At 38.6% G+C, this 17,800-nt stretch overlaps 1 protein-coding gene across 10 annotated transcripts in view; it reads left to right on the top strand.

The window, feature by feature from the left end:
* Positions 1 to 16,595, top strand: part of MEF2C (myocyte enhancer factor 2C) — a 179,062-nt gene extending 162,467 nt beyond the window's left edge. For 8 of the 10 annotated variants that reach the window (XM_070373115.1, XM_070373112.1, XM_070373120.1 and 5 more), the window contains 4 exons: positions 1,725 to 1,897; positions 4,309 to 4,438; positions 5,287 to 5,422; positions 11,889 to 16,595. In XM_070373115.1, the coding sequence (XP_070229216.1) occupies positions 1,725 to 1,897; positions 4,309 to 4,438; positions 5,287 to 5,422; positions 11,889 to 12,210 (761 nt within the window). In that variant the 3' untranslated portion in view covers positions 12,211 to 16,595. The remainder of the gene's footprint in view (positions 1 to 1,724; positions 1,898 to 4,308; positions 4,439 to 5,286; positions 5,423 to 11,888) is intronic. The other 2 variants (XM_070373117.1, XM_070373119.1) reach the window with 1 other exon arrangement.
* Positions 16,596 to 17,800: the final 1,205 nt, after the last annotated feature.

Raw genomic sequence — 17,800 nt, 5'->3', positions numbered from 1 at the left:
ATATACTGGGGCTTTGCCTTCCTAATTCCTCACTGTATCTCGGGTCATCACAGAAATTTCCAGACTGGATCACACTATCAGGCATTCCTGAAATATTCCAATGCTAGTAGAACTCTCTGTCCCCTTAAGGGCCTGTGTTCCCTCTGCTCTGCAGCCTTCAGGGGTCTGCATTTCCACCATTTAAAACCAAGACACATAAGCCTGGAATTCACAGGCTAACCTCCATTGGGCTCCACAGCCCAGCCCTCCATATTCCTTCAGAATCTCTGCCTCTTCTCTCATGGGTTCCCTTCTCACCGGGATCCTCACAGAGTCTCTGGCCGTCCTCTGTAAATCGCCACAGTGGCCCTTTCCTAGTGCCCGGTCACAAGACCAGAGATCTTTTTGTCTCCTCTGTTTTTTCAGGACCCACATCAGTTCTTGCCTCTTCCGTGAATCTCGTTCGGATAATCTCTTCCCTGCTGGGAAACGAGTGGCCCTTAATCTGGATTCCTCTGTGGCACCTCACCCCAGGCTGCCCCATCTTGGTGTGTACGTACCGTACACGTCCGTATCGGATTGCCACAAAGGACTGCAAGGGCCTTGGAGGCCCGGGGCCTTGTCTCTGCTGCCCCACAGAGTAGCACACAGTTATCATTCGTCCTGGGGTCATAGGTGCTGGGGTTTTGCCGTAATGATAATGATGACAGCAACGATGAGGTTTGACTGTCTCCTTTAGAGAGCCCCAGAAAACAGCTGTCTGGGCTTCCAGCAAGGGTTGTTGAATTGGCCTGGGTGGTTTCTCCGATTCTCCAGTCAGAGACGGTGGAGGAAACAGGGACTTCCGGTTCAGCTCAGGTTGCATCAGCTGCCTCTGCACCTCTGCCGGTCACAGGCCAGTGTATTTTGAGTTCTGAGAAATGGACACCTTCAGATAGCCGTTTGTCTGCTAATGGGAGGGGGAGAACTAAACATCAGAGACCCAAGAAAAACCTTTCAGGACAGTTCCCACTCGCTGGCTACTCCTGTGCCCGGGGCATCAGCCCTTTAGTGGAGGCCTCACTCCCTCCTTTCAGCTCCTGAGGAGGAGGCCTGCTTTCTGAAGTTCTCCGTGAGCAAGAGAGCAGGGCTTCAGGTTCGTCCACTGAGCCTCGTGAGGGAAGCAGACCAGAGAGAAAAAAGCCATAGGGAGAAATCGCTCAGAGAAAAGGGGAACTGAAGAGCAAAGGGTGTGAGAGGCTGCTACGCCTCCCGCATGTCCTAGAAACTATAGCCTCGCTGGTGTGTCCTTTCTTCACTTAAGGACACACAGACACACAAAATAAAACCCAAATCGTTGAACCGAAAGAGTGAGTCATGCCAGCCAGGCCTCCGCTGAGCTAGTCAATTAAAGTTCAAGACCAATTCGGTGCTTTTCTTAGGCCCTGAAAGACTGTCTTGACTTTCGTCCCAACTTTTTTCTAATAGAAAAAAAATAAATAAAAGTATATGCTGGCTTCCGGACAAGTTGATGTCTCTTAGGTTTCTTCTCATTAGGAGTTTTTAATCTTCCTTCAGCGGCATTTTAAAGAACTGATTGGGTTACTCCTGAGGAGGTTGTCAGTCATCCTGTGAACTTTGCATGTACGTTATTGTCTCACCCTGTTAATGCTTTCTTCATCGTCTCATGTAGTGTATGCTCTAGAAACATTTCGTGAGTCCGGATTTTTTTTTTCCTGAGTGCTCTCATTGTTTTCTTTTAACAGGGAACGGGTATGGCAATCCCCGAAACTCACCAGGTCTGCTGGTCTCACCTGGTAACTTGAACAAGAATATGCAAGCGAAATCTCCTCCCCCCATGAATTTAGGGATGAATAACCGTAAACCAGACCTCCGAGTTCTTATTCCACCAGGCAGCAAGAATACAATGCCATCCGTGGTAATGTGAAATTCCATGTTAAATAAATGTTGATAATGTTTTGTATACGTTTTGCTGTTTTTGTATTTGTCTGACTTGATGGGTTACTTGCATGTTCCCAGAAAATCAACATGTCAGTGCTGTTGCTGCAGCCCTGTTTGGATTTAGCTCTTATTTCTGGTAACTGGTTTGCATTTCCCTTTTCCATGGGAAAAAAAAAAAAAAGAACCAACATCTAATAAACTCCATTATCGGGCTGGTGTTCTGGGGCAAAGAAAACATTTCCTTTTAAGGCCCCCAATTTATAATTAGAAAAAAAATCATTACCTAGTACTCTGCTTATGGGATGTATGATTTGACCAATGGTAGAACCAAACTCACAGAGTGAGGTATTTCATAAGATTTTTACAGGATTGAACTAAATAAGTATGTTCTTAAGGTGCTGACAGTGAAAAATCTTTTTCATAATTTCTAAATGAACTCTCTCCCGTTAATTGGCATTTCTTCTCTTAGGTATATTGCAGTGATAATGTTTAATACATCACATGCCTGTGCAGTGCCTCAGTTCTCCTTTCCAAATATGTGTTTAATGCCAGTAATTACCTCTCAAAAACAAATTGTCTTAAAATTCTAGGCAATTGAGAACAAAGGTTATATTTTCCATCAAAAAAAAAAGTTGTGACACTTATAAGAATAAATATGAAATATAAATAATATCCCTGGAAGCTATCATTTTTCCTTCTCCTGGGTCTGAAGGACTAAGGTGAAGATAAATCTGTGGGCCCAAATTCAACAACAAAGAGACTCACATCCATGTTCTCCAAATTAGCTTTGCTTAAGAGCGAGAGAACATTTAAAACCAAGATTCAGTAGACAAATTTAGATCATTCTGCAAACACATTTTTTTTTCTTTCTCTGCTCTGTGGCAAGCTTCAGGGTAAAACGGTCCTGCAAGCTGATTAGTTTATTATGGCACAGTGCAGATTAATTTTGAATATCAACCCCCCAAAATTCACATAATATGCAACATTCTCTTTGGAAAAGGCTGGGGCTAATAAATAAAACCTCCCACAGGCCATCACCAAGCAGTTTGGGCCACGCATGGCAGGCTGTCTCTATCAGCAGATTGATTCCAAGTGCCTTAAAACTGATGCTTTCCCAGGGATCCCATGAGCTGTGGGTCAGGTCTCTGTCAGTGCTAGCTACGTGCAGTTGCCCCTTCCTCCAGCAAGTGCACTTTCAAAGTACCATCTTTTTTTTTCTCAAAATGTGGTGGTGAAATAATGAAGGTTGAAACCCTGACCTGTGCTGAAAACTGGATAGATTGTCTTCAGGTTGGAGACAAACCGCTCATTAAAGGAAACAAAGAATATCTTTGTAAGGAGTTGTCTTTAGAGTCTGGGTTTTAAAGCTGTTTAAACTGTCATGCCTGTCAGAAGATGCTTTTCCTTTTGTTGAAAAGATTTTGCCCAAGTATAAATATTTACAGACACTAATTAATAAAACTCCTTCCCCATGCTCTCAGTCTGAGGATGTCGACCTGCTCTTGGTAAGTGGTGAGGGCACATCCCTTCAGTGCTACGTGCCAGGAAAAACCCAAAGCCGCCGTTAGGCGAGAGGTGGCAGCAGTAACATGGAGAGATTTGGGGAGTTAGTGTGTGTCAACACTGATTATTTAGAAATCATTTCAAGTATCACTTACAGGTGAAATACCAGGTTATCTATTTTTCTGTTTTACCCTCTGTAAGTGAAGGCCCATGTTTTCAGTGTATTTTTGGATTTAATTTATAGTACAATTGTAACAAACAAATGTCCTCAGTTATTTAAAGCCACAAAGATACTTATTTTTCTAAGAATTAAATTCTCACGATATTTAAGTGTATATGAATTTTTAATCTCCTTGCTCTAAGGAATTAAATATACACGTTAGCTGTTTTACCATGTAGTTTGAGGGAAGTTTTAGAAGAATCTGAAAAAAAGTGGTCAGAGCACCACCTGCTGGTCAAAACATGGCATGAACCCTCTACCCATCTGCTTTGCTATATATACAACTGAACATAAAAACCACCGTGGTTGATTTTAATTTTTTTTCAATTTGCATTTGAATAAAAACTGAAACAATGGAAGTACAGTATACATATTTCATCAGTTTTCAACATAGTCTGTTTTTACCCATAATAAAGCTATGGTACTTGTTACTAGTTCAGTTGCCTAGGAGATACTGATGTAATGGGTTACTATGGCAACAGCTGGTCTCTTGAAGGATTGTAAATGATAGGGTTGGCAGAGTTCATAGAGACACATGTTAAATGATTAATTTCATGAGATTTGTACCAAGTTATCGCTTTATGTGCAAAACTAATACTGAAATCTAGTGTTTTTAAGTTTAAAAAAAAATCTATTCCATAATATCTTTTTATTTACTTTAAAAGAATCAAAGGATAAATAACTCCCAGTCTGCTCAGTCATTGGCTACCCCAGTGGTTTCCGTAGCAACTCCTACTTTACCAGGACAAGGGATGGGAGGATATCCATCAGCCATTTCAACAACATATGGTACCGGTGAGTAGTTTTGCCATGTTCGAATAATATATTAAATACTTTCTATTAAAAAGCAAAATGAAAATGATATTACCTATTAGTCTGTTAGGAAGCTTTATTTAGTACCTGTGGTGTTCAGATCATTATACCATTACCTATTCATTACTAAGACAAAGTGAATATCCACATGATTCTTTCTTAGTGACCAAAAGTTTTGTTAACCCAACCTGAATTCAACATAGAAGAACAATTTCAAGGAAAATGAGCTGTTAATTTTTTTTTTTTTGATGTAATACTGAAGCTGAAGCTCCAATACTTCGGCCAGAGCTAACTCATTGGAAAAGACCCTGATGCTGGGAAAGATGGAGGGCTTGGAGGAGAAAGGGGGAACAGAGGATGAGATGATTGGATGGCATCACCAATTCAATGGACATGAGTTTGAGCAAACTACAGTAGATAGTGAAGGACAGGGAAGCCTGGCATGTTTCAATCCATGGGATCACAGAGTCAGACACAACTTACTGACTGAACAATAGAAAGCTCACTTTCTCAGGATTGTTTAAAAAACGTTTCTAGATCATCAAATACTAGATACCTGCCTGTGATGCCAGATTGTAGTTCTAATAAACTGAAATTGCTTGCCGTACTATGTTGAAGTTTTCATGGAATACTTAATTTTTGGTGCATAGTATATATATCTCTTTTGAATTAAAATTGTCCCTAATGTTTTATCTCCCTCCCTGCCCAAATTTTTTTTAAGCATATCATTCAATAACAGAATATTTTAAAAATTGAAAATGATTATCCTGTTCTCCATTTGGTAATTTCCAAAGTAAATCATTTGCCTTCTTCTCTCGTCTTTGCTCTAGAGTACTCTCTGAGTAGTGCAGACCTGTCATCTCTCTCTGGCTTTAACACCGCCAGCGCTCTTCATCTTGGGTCAGTAACTGGCTGGCAACAGCAGCACCTGCACAGCATGCCACCGTCCGCCCTCAGCCAGCTGGGGTAAGCAGTGTTACTTCTTCCATAACACACTTCCGTAAACGCGTTTTTAAAGTGACAGATGGCAACCTCTGAGTTTGTGCTCTGATGTCCCTTTAGAGGATGTGAGTTTCTGCCGGATCAAAATCTGAAAGTAATTATCAGGTTAATATCTTTCATATGGCTGAAATATCACTTTCCTTCTTTATGAGGAGGGGGAGCTCTGTGATAATAGGGCATTTTATTCTCCTGTTGTTTTAGGCTGTATTTGTTTCCACTGCTCTCAGTGATTAAGTTCTCTTCAGTTAAGCTTTCACATAGTTAACATGGGACAGAAGAAAACATTTACAGTTATTAGTTCTTTGAATTTTTGCACTATTTCAGAGTCTTTTTCGCTTCGCATAAACCGCATAGTTCTTAATGTGATTAGCATAGTTAGCCTGTTACTCAGAGGGTCACCTATTCCACTGATATACAGACCTCATATATTTATAATATACTCATAATATAGTTGTGTATTCATAGATATTGTATGAATATACATATATGTATATGTACACACACACTAATTATTTAAATTTGGGTATAAAAATAGTTTGGGTTGTTTTCTGAAGTCAGAAGGTGTCTGTTTTCCGCCCCCTTGTGGTACTTTTGAGATATGTCTATATTATAGAAATAACTCCTGTCATTTATCAATGAAAAGGTTCAAATCTTAAAAAGCCCTAAATTCACAAATAATACTGCTTGTAAACCATTAGTTTTATTTTTAAGTTTAAAACATGAACCAAAGACTTGACTTTCAGTTTAAGAACTCCAAAACTTCAGTTAATCTTCAAAAGAAAATGCAAGGAGGATATAAAATATTTAAAGATAACCCATTTTTATATGTTAGAAAAATGCTATTTGTTTACTCCACTTTTACCCTTCTGCTGAGCCATTTGGTTAAAATAGTTAGCTAGCTCTATGTTCATATTCTAAGGAGACAATGAGAATAAAATCCTAATTAGAATAAAAATTACTGATTGATATCAGAGCTTCTCTTACCCCTCTCCAGCCCCACTAGCTTTCACGTGGAATTGAGTTCACATAGATTAGTGCTCTGGTTGTGGAGTTTATACCCAGCTACTATTTGCTTACGTGCATTTTCCTCACTAATCACTATTGTTGAAACTCTAACCTAAAAATAAAATAAATTCTCTTGACACTGTTGCTCTGCTTCCTTGAAAGATTAACTTTGAAGATATAGCACATATTGATCAGCAACACAATATCTCTTTTTAGGATAACATTTAAATTTTGCTAGAAATGTTTAACTATCCAAATAGACGTGTATTGCAATACCTTTTTCAGGTAGTTACCACTAAGTACATTGTACCCACAGGCATTCTTAAAATCATACACACGGCATTGTACTTCCGTGGTTCAGCAGTAAATCCACCGTTTATTGCTTTTTGTCAAAAGTAAGGGTCCCCATTCTGACTTTTCCCAAAATTCATCCATTATAGGACTAGCTCTCCTTAGAGATGATCAGTGTCAAAAGTCATATTATTTTCTCTGATATGGCTTTCTTTTGTTTGCAGTAACACCTGACAATTTGCATTTTTACATAGAAAATACATGGATTTATGTATTTTAACTACCCTACAATTTTTTAATTCGCTTCTGGGAAGAGAATTTTATTTTATTCTATATGGGAAGAATCTAATTCTCTGTTGCCCTTAACAGCAGCTTCAGTAAATGAGAAAGAGGGGACAGCCCTGGACTAGTGAGGAACTGAATTGCAACAGTCGAGGATGAAGCATTTTGTTTAGTTCCGGTTGCTTTCAACACCAGTCCTCATGGTGCACGAGTTGACTCTGAATTTAGTCTGTGTGTTTTTATTGCACTTAATCACTTCCCTTATCCCTCAAATAGATACCCCTTCCAGGCCTTCTAATTTTGGCCTGCCTGCCTTTCTTCTCTCCTCCCTTCCTTCCTTCCTTCCTTCCTTCCTCAAACCCCCACCACACACACGCACGCACGCACACACACACACACACACACACAGTTTTCAGAAGGAGATTCCTTCAGATGGATTAGCCTATGCTCACACGATTAAATCTTAAACTCAAAAACAAAAAAATCACGTTATAATACTTATGTAAAATAAATTATATGATCTATCTTTATTCCTTACAATGTCAGTCACTTGTTGAAAAATTGATATTTTCCCAAGCCAAACTAGTCTCAAGTACTTGTATGGTGGATTCACATTCTTTCCAGTAGATACAGTGTTCAAAGCAGAGTAAAATATCTTTCAGCCCACCAAAGCAAATATTCCCCATAGCCAAGAGGGTCACCATGGTTCTTTCTCAGAATTAAACTATGAAAGAGATCGTCATATTTCGCTCATGGAAATACCTTTAAATCCTCAAAACTATACTGTTAGCACTCTCTAGTATCTGATTTTATCTAAGCAAGTTAGAAAAACAGCATAAACTGACCAGATACAGGGGATAGAGCAGACTAGAAGGAACTTGCCATCAAGGGTTAGCACAAGTCATTCGCATACTAATATTTGAGAAAGTGACCTTCAAATGTTTTGGTGTTTTTCTCCTACCATCTAAAAAAAAGACAACCTATCTTCTAGAAGCATGTCCATCATCATGCTTAACAATGTGGGTATTCAGTACACACTGAGAGATGACTTTAAGATGATTTTTAAAAGGTTAGGTTAAATACAGTTGGATAGTCTAATTTCCAGGCGGAGGCAGTAGGAAATTTGAACAAAGCTCTCCAGTCATGTTTCATTTCTGAACACCATGGGGAAGGTAGGTGTTTTCCCAGCTGGAAGGAAGGCCTCTGCAGTAGCTGGAATCCTACAGCAGGGGATGTGGGATGTGGGAACTTGCGTATCTGGCTTCTGTCTCCCACGCACCTCCTCATCACCCACACATAGGAAGTATCTCACAGTTATCTATATCTATCAAAACTGCATTCTCAAGAACAAGTAGACCAACATGCTTATCTCTGAGTCTAGTATAGCTAAGTGATGTTCAATTCAGTTCACTCACTCAGTCGTGTCCGACTCTTTGTGACCCCATGGACTGTAGCACTCCAGGCTTCCCTGTCCATCACCAACTCCCGGACTCATGTCCATCAAGTCAGTGATGCCATCCAACCATCTCATCCTCTGTCATCTCCTTCTCCTCTCACCTTCAGTCTTTCCCAGCATCAGGGTCTTTTCCAGTGAGTCAGTTCTTCGCATCAGGTGGCCAAAGTATTGGAGTTTCAGCTTCAGCATCAATCCTTCCAGTGAATATTCAGGACTGATTTCCTTTAGGATGGACTGGTTGGGGACTCTCAAGAGTCTTCTCCAACACCACAGTCCAAAAGCATCAATTCTTTGGTGCTCAGCTTTCTTTATAGTCCAACTCTCACATCCATACATGACTACTGGAAAAGCCATAGCTTTGACTAGACGGACTTTTGTTGACGAAGTAATGTCTCTGCTTTTTAATATGCTGTCTAGTTTGGTCATAGCTTTTCTTCCAAGGAACAAGCATCTTTTAATTTCATGGCTGCAGTCACCATCTGCAGTGATTTTGGAGCCCAGAAAAATAAAGTCTCTCACTGTTTCCATTATTTCCGCATCTATTTGCCATGAAGTGATGGGACCACATGCCATGATCTTAGTTTTCTGAATGTTGAGTTTTAAGCCAACATTTTCACTCTCCTCTTTCACCTTTATTAAGAGGCTCTTTAGTTCCTCTTCACTTTCTGCCATAAGGGTGGTGTCATCTGCATATCTGAGGTTATTGACATTTCTCCCAGCAATCTTGATTCCAGCTTGTGCTTCATCCAGCCTGGCATTTCACATGATGTACTCTGCATATAAGTTAAATAAGCAGGGTGACAGTATACAGCCTTGACGTACTCATTAAGTGGTGTTAATGTTCCTTTTTCTTTTCAAGAACATACTTCTTTGATAATGGAGACTAGGCAATTAAACATCATTCTGTTCTAAATCCCATTGCACAGTATAATGAAGCTGAACCTAAGATATCACTTAGAATTCATTACTGTGAATTCAGTGTCCCCAGAACTACTCAAAATGCTTCATAAATGCTTTCAGTGTCAAATGAAATGCCACCAACTAAGTTTATCTTATCTTGGGAACTAGCCTGTTTGTTTGAAGGAAAGGATAAACAATAAGTATTGTATCTTTTATGAGGAAGAGAAATAGCAAAATCTCTACAAGCCAGCTGACTTTAGGAGAAGAGTGAATAAGTAGAAAAAGCAGCTTCCAAAAGCTGTATTAAAGAAATATCATTTCAATTATGTTTTGCTCAGTTTATTGAGATTAACTGCTTATACTGGTTCAACTTACCAAATATTGTTTTCTAATTTTTCATGTCACCCTGCCTGTGAAGACACAATCTAAATGTCAGAGGGCAGACAAAAGTATTTATTGATATGCCACTTTATTTTCAGACACTTAATTGACATTCATCATTAAACAGGTGTGTGACTCATAGTAGAAGCATTTAATTAAATTTTAGTGAAATAGTCTTTCTCATCCAGAGCCAATAAAATTCTTTATTCCAGAAATCAGAAGATGATTTCCTCTCACATCAAAATGAATCATTAAGTAACTCTGAACCAAGATAAAATAGTCCACCATTATGGATCCTTTTGAAATACAGGTGCTTCCCCCCCCCTCATTTCAATATCTTCTTTATTTAAAGATTATTTAATTAAAACCCTTAGAGAATTAGTATACTACTTCACTATCTGCTTTAATAGAAGGCAGTTGATACTGTAAAGCAATTATCCTTCAATTAAAAATAAATAAAAAGAAAAAAAAGACACTATAAAATAAAAGCAATAAATAAATAAAAGTATAAACAGGTGATTGAAAATGACACTCCATGTGGTATCTTGATACAAATGCTAAGACTGCTTTGATTCTGTAATATTATAAAAGCAAAGGAAAGCAAGCCTTATTAAGGAAACAAACAATTCTCCTTTATGTTATTCTCAACATTAGCTCATCTATTAATAAGAGAAGGAAAGTAATTCTTTGCCAGTAGGTGGTGCTTTTGTATAAAACATCACTCAAAGATAAATTCCTTTCTAATTTTGTATCTCTTTATATCTTGAATCTGAATTGCATCTCCGAAAAACCAAGCCCCAAGTTATTCCTCTTTTTCCTCTGAAATATATACCCATGTTCTCACTGCTTACAATGACAGTTTTAGTATTGAGTACCATCTGATTCTGTTCATTGGGAAGTGACATAGTCACCTGCATGCATAGGTGGGTTTGCTCTCCTTTGTTTTAAATAGGTGTGTCAGTATGGATTATTTTTTACCTCAACTCTCCTCAGAAAAAGAGATTTCTGCTCCCTGTTGACAACATGGGCTACTAACACTGGCTCTAGCTGTGAATGTCAGTCCACTTAGAACATAAGAACAATACAAGCATCTTAAAATTGATGTCAGCAATAGTACTATGGTTTATACTGAGCAAAGTCATTGTGATTGCTAGTCTATACCTAAAGGCTTAATGCTTTTCCCTTCACAACCTCAAGTATCAAATTCTCCCACGTTTTGGAATAAGAGCAAGTTATGCTGTCCTGAAATTAATGGGGATTGAGGGTTATAAACACAATAAAACCACAGTAAATCCTTCTTTACAACGTGCATCAACTAATGACAATAATAAATTGAGGAGTGGTCTCCTTAGCATCTTTAGCAGGGAGAGACTAGCAATAGTTTTATTCAGGTAGTTGTGTGTAGTATTTTCATCCCATGTAACTGAGAAAACATGAGGAAAGTCAGATTCTCTTACCAGTTTTAGTGGGGTAGGAAGTCTTGAGTGTTTTTAAGCCAGTACTGAAAATTTCCTTCCCCATTTTTCCCCCTCCCAAGCTTTTCATCAGAAATGGTTATGGGTAGCATTTTATGGGTTCTATTTATTTGAAATTTGGATTCTCTTTACGTTTTCTGAAGACTAGGCAACTTAATGTATGTATTAAAATGAGGGAAACATTTATATCCCTAGTAAGCAATTTACAGTAATTTTCAAACACAGGCATTAGTAAATCAAAGAAGTCTTAATTCAGAACCTAAACGCTGTATCGTTAACTCTTGGATGATATTTTGGAACTAGTCTGGGGAGAAATTCCAGGGACATAGAAAATGCTTTTTCCAGGGTGTCTTGTTAAAAGCTTCCTGAAGCTGTAACCTGTACATTTAGGGAGACTAGAGGTATCATTCAGAGGCCTGGACCAGTTAAACGTGGTCATTATCACCGGGCAAATCAACAGAAGCATCCCAATCGCTCGGAGAAGGCGATGCCCCCAAGTGCTTTCAAGCACGCTGGCTCTCCTCCCCTGGGCATGCTCTGATGTCGCTGCAAATCTTTAAGCTGATGTTTTATGTAATTGTGAGTTCCTGGGGGCTCCAGGCCTCCTCAATCTGTAACTGGGTTTCCTTTCCTCCTACAGAGCTTGCACTAGCACTCATTTATCTCAGAGTTCAAATCTCTCCCTGCCTTCTACTCAAAGCCTCAACATCAAGTCAGAACCTGTTTCTCCTCCTAGAGACCGTACCACCACCCCTTCGAGATACCCACAACACACGCGCCACGAGGCGGGGAGATCTCCTGTTGACAGCTTGAGCAGCTGTAGCAGTTCCTACGACGGCAGCGACCGAGAGGATCACCGGAACGAATTCCACTCCCCCATTGGACTCACCAGACCTTCGCCGGACGAAAGGGAAAGTCCCTCAGTCAAGCGCATGCGACTCTCTGAAGGATGGGCAACATGATCAGATTATTACTTAATAGTTTTTTTTTTTTTTTTTCTTGCAGTGTGTGTGTGTGCTATACCTTAATGGGGAAGGGGGGTCGATATGCATTATATGTGCTGTGTGTGGAAAAAAAAAAAGTCAGGTACTCTGTTTTGTAAAAGTACTTTTAAATTGCCTCAGTGATACAGTATAAAGATAAACAGAAATGCTGAGATAAGCTTAGCACTTGAGTTGTACAACAGAACACTTGTACAAAATAGATTTTAAGGCTAACTTCTTTTCACTGTTGTGCTCCTTTGCAAAATGTATGTTACAATAGATAGTGTCATGTTGCAGGTTCAACGTTATTTACATGTAAATAGACAAAAGGAAACATTTGCCAAAAGCGGCAGATCTTTACTGAAAGAGAGAGCAGCTGTTATGCAACATATAGAAAAGTGTATAGATGTTTTTGGACAGACCCGGCAAAGGGTGGCCACGGTTAAACGTTAGGAACACACCAGGTCACCTAATACCCACCCCGAGAACGCTCACAAACCTGCAGGCACATCCTTGATGTATGGCACTCATGAAAAAAGGATCGATGACCATTAAAAGAGGACCATACCTATTTTTAAAAAATGTGGAGTTTGAGGGCTAACGTATTTAATTAAATAAATAAATAAATCTGGGTCTGCATCTCTTATTAAATAAAAATATAAAAATATGTACATTACATTTTGCTTATTTTCATATAAAAGGTAAGACAGAGTTTGCAAAGCATTTGTGGCTTTTTGTAGTTTACTTAAGCCAAAATGTGTTTTTTTCCCCCTTGATAGCTTCGCTAATATTTTAAACAGTCCTGTAAAAAAACCAAAAAGGACTTTTTGTATAGAAAGCACTACCCTACCCAAGCCATGAGGAACTCCATGCTTTGCTAACCAAGATAACTGTTTTCTCTTTGTAGAAGTTTTGTTTTTGAAATGTGTATTTCTAATTATATAAAATATTAAGAATCTTTTAAAAAATCTGTGAAATTAACATGCTTGTGTATAGCTTTCTAATATATATAATATTATGGTAATAGCAGAAGTTTTGTTATCTTAATAGCGGGAGGGGGGTATATTTGTGCAGTTGCACATTTGAGTAACTATTTTCTTTCTGTTTTCTTTGACTCTGCATACATTTTATAAGTTCAAGGTCAGCTGTCAAAAGGATAACCTGTGGGATTAGAACATATCACATTGCAACACCCTAAATTGTTTTTAATCCATTAGCAATCTATTGGGTCAACTGACTTCCATTGTATATACTAATTAGTTTCTTTCATGCTATTTTTTGTTTTTGTTTTTGCATTTTTATCAAATGCAGGGCCCCTTTCTGATCTCACCATTTCACCAAGCATCTTGGAATTCAGTAAGTGAATAAATACCCTAAACTTGCCCATATCCTAAATTTTCTGGTTGGTTTTCAGCCTAGAATTTGATAATGCTTTTAAGAAATATGCCCAGAATAGAGAGCTGTGTTGGGGCACATGTCCTGCCAGTATAGCCCTAGAAACAAGTGATATGGAGTTTGCTTGATGCATGAGTTATAAATTCCCACAGAAGAAAAATGTGAAGGACTGGGTGCTAGATAAGAAGGAAGCAGGAAAAGGGATAGTTGCTTCGTCATCCGTTTTTAATTATTTTAACTGACCCTCCATAATCTTGTCAGCAATATAGGACTGTTGAACAATCCCGATGTGTCAGGACCCCCAAATGTCACTTCTGCATAAAGCATGTATGTCATCTATTTTTTCTTCAATAAAGAGATTTAATAGCCATTTCAAGAAATCCCATTAAAGAACCTCTCTATGTCCCTTTTTTTAAAAAAAAATAATGATGACTCTTGTCTAATATTCGTCTATAAGGGATTAATTTTCAGACCCTTTAAAAAGTGAGTGCCATTAAAAAAAAAGTTGATATATATTGTTTAAAAGAGATTTCAGTCTAGGAATGATTTTTCCTTCTCTTGGAATGTGAAGATCTGTCGATTCATTTCCAATCGTACACATTGACATACACAGCAAAGAAGATAAGACAGTAAGATCGACACTGCTGTATCAGGTGTAGGACATTTCTGATCCAGTTTTTTCTTTTTCTTGCATAGTTGCTATGTGTTTCTCCTTGTAAAAGGCTGCCACTGGGTGGCAAAAGCCAAGAGACCTTACTAACGAGGCTATATTTTTCTTAACTTGATCTGAAATCCACAATTAGACTGCAATGCACCTTTGGTTGTATCCATATAGGATGCTAGCCTGCCTTGTACTAACGTTTTTATGTACTAAATCAAACAAGAAAAACTCTTATCAACCATTTCATCTATCCCACTCCTCAAGGTATCCATGAAACACAAGAGAAAAGCATTTATGCAGGGGAAAAACAGAAAGTCATCCCTAAAAACACACACATTCACACACGGGAAAAACTAAGGAAAATCATTTTCCTCAGCATAGACTTGACCCCATTCTTAACAATCTATCCTTACAGCTTGATGTGTATAAAATATGCAAACGTCACAAATGTTCTTTGTCATTTCAGAACACTTTATCAATAACTTACCACTGGGTGGGAAAGGGTCATTATGTGAAAATATGAAAAAATAGCCATATTACTCTTTTTTACCTGCAATTTGCCTCAGCAACAAAGAAAAAGTGATTTTCTAAATGCTGAAGATAAAGTAAGCTAAAGGACCAGCAGAAGCCTTGGCTAGTCATAGCAGGTCTGACAATAGTTTTATAAGAACATGGAAAGAACAGAATCACTGGAGAATGGATGCCAGTCATCTCTTGTTCCCACCACTGAATTCATAGAAAGTGGTGGCAAGACAGCAAAGGGATAATCTGAGAATATTTTAAAGATGATTGAATGAGAAGAAGCACAATTTTGATTGTGATGAGTCACTTTGTGTAAACATCACTATCTTTGCCCTTATACCTTATCTGTAATTTACCATTTGTTGTATTTGCAAAGCTAGTATGGTTTTGGGTTTTTATCATGGTAAATCCTTTGTATTCAGGAGTTTAGGGCAGAGCCCTGAGGGAGTATTATTTTACATAACCCATCCTAGAGCAACGTTTTAGGCAACATTCTTCACTGCAAGTAAAAGAACCCTAAGTGGCATTTTACACAGCTTACAAGTATTGTTATATCTAATCCTATTTTAGAAGATTTTTTGGTAATATTAAGCTGAAATACTGGTAACACTGACGCAATATCTGCGAGCTGCACAACCTGTATGCATTGGTGCATGGAGGGCTGTTCATTTCAACCTTTTTTAAAATTGTGTTTTTTAGTAAAATGGCTTATTTTTTCCCAAAGGTGGAATTTAGCATTTTATAATGAATATAAAAATACCTGTCATCCTCAGATCATTTTAAAGTTAACTAAAGTGAAGATTTTTAAAAATTCCAATACACTTTTTAAAAGAATGTCTGCCCTCTCACACTTTTATGTATTTATTTTTCCTACATACCCATCTTTTAATTTAGAGATAGCATTTTTTTCACCCGCTTTATCCTTGTGTTTGTTTTTCCAGAGAGTAAATGCTTTGTATTTTTCTTTCCAAAAAAAAGGGTGGTTTTTTTTTTTTTTAAAGAAGCAGCCACTTGAACCCTCAATAAAGGCTGTTGCCTAAGCATGGCATACTTCATCTGTTCCCGTTCGTGCCATCTGCTGTGATGTCGTCACTTATATGGCGTTAATTTCCTGCCACTCCAGATCTTTTGAAGATTGATGGAATACTGGTGTCTGTTAGAATGCTTCAGACTACAAGATGTAATTAAAGGCTTTCCTTAATATGTTTTAACCAAAGATGTGGAGCAATCCAGGCCACATATCTTCTACATTAAATTTGTCCATTTTGGTTATTTCCATAATCGAGTATTGCATTTTGCCTTCCCTGTTCATACCTCAAATTGATCCATACCTCAGTTTAATTCAGAGAGGTCAGCTAAGAGACGGATCCTGTTGTGGTTTGAATGCAGAACCAGTGTTCTCTTTGAACGAAGCCGCCCTGGGTCACTGTAGGCATAGGACTTGGATTGCTTCAGATGGTTTGCTGTATCATTTTTCTTCTTTTTCTTTTTCTGGGGACTTGTTTCCATTAAATGACAGTGATTAAAATAGCTTGTAAATGAGGGCATACAAGCATTTGCAACAAATACTCAAATAGAGGCTCACAGCGGCATAAGCTGGACTTTGTCGCCACTAGATGACAAGATGTTATAACTAAGTTAAACTACATCTGTGTATCTCAAGGGACTTAATTCAGCTGTCTGTAGTGAATAAAAGTGGGGAATTTTCAAAAGTTTCTCCTGCTGGAAATAAGGTATAATTTGTATTTTGCAGACAATTCAGTAAAGTTACTGGCTTTCTTAGTGATGCAGTGTCTGTGGTGCATTTTTTTTTAATGTTTTGCTGTTGAAATGTATTCCACTTTCTCTTGTTTTCTTAAAGCAGAAATGTATTCCACTTCCTCTTGTTTTCTTAAAGCAGCTTTTCCCACAAGCGCAAGTGAGCTTTCTTGTCTTCAACTCAAAATACTCAAAAGCCAGGGTATTTGTATTTTGCGGGGAGGGAGAATGTGAATTGGATCTCTGCTCTTCGGGTTATGTAGGTATACAGCTAGTGTGGGGAGTTCGGGTTTCTCATCAAGTGATTCAACTCGTTATCAAATCAGTTCCATGAAGATCTTTGATAAATTATTTCAATACACAGACTTTTCCAAAAGTCACTGTGCAAGGCAACCCCATGTTTAAAGCGCTTCCAGACTTATTTTTCTTCATCAGAATAGTGTTTTTAACCAAAAGCAGTTGAAACATAGGCATCTATCTCAGTATTTGAGAGAATTAGTGGATCCATCCATTTTTAGAAACCATAAGGTATCTCCATTGGCAAATCTTAATTATAATTTCTACAGGAAATGTCCTTAGATCAACATAGAGATTAATTTAGGAACTGAAAAGGAAGTCAGGGAGGCACTGGCCAGCCAACTTGAGAACTGGACTTTTGCATTAGTCGTGGTTCTTGCTCTGATGAGAAAAAAGAACACCTCTTGCAGAAAGGCTGCCCATGAGTTCAGAATCGCAGTGCTTTTTCTCTTTGTTCTCTTCATCCCTTGTCAGCAAACATCTATTAAGCAACTATTAATATGTAATCTGGGGCTTCCCAGGGGGCTCACCTGGGTGAAGAACCTGTTCGCAGCGCAGGAGATACAGGAGACCACAGATTCAATTCCTGAGTTGGGACGATCCGCTGGAGGAGGGCATGGCAACCCACTCTGGTATTCTTGCCCGGGAAATTAAGTGGACAGAAGGAGCCTGGCAGGCTACAGTCCATTGGATTGCATAGAGTCAGGCTCAACTGGAACGACTCAGCACAGCACAGCACACGTGTAACTCATGTGGTAGATTCCAGGATGAATGAAGATTAGCTCTTGCTCTTAATAAACTTAGAACCTAATAGGAGATTAAAAGACTAATAAAAAATGGGTAGGGTGGGTGGGTAGGGTGGAGAAAGGCCCGGATGGAGGAGGACAGGGCGGCTTTGTGGGCCCAAGACCTCTGCAGTCACACGTGGCCCTCCAC

Source organism: Bos mutus, chromosome 7 (assembly GCF_027580195.1).
Source record: "Bos mutus isolate GX-2022 chromosome 7, NWIPB_WYAK_1.1, whole genome shotgun sequence".
Classification (NCBI taxonomy): Eukaryota; Metazoa; Chordata; class Mammalia; order Artiodactyla; family Bovidae; genus Bos; species Bos mutus.
The sequence above is the reverse complement of the archived record's forward strand: the minus strand, read 5'-3'. Positions and strand labels throughout refer to the sequence as shown.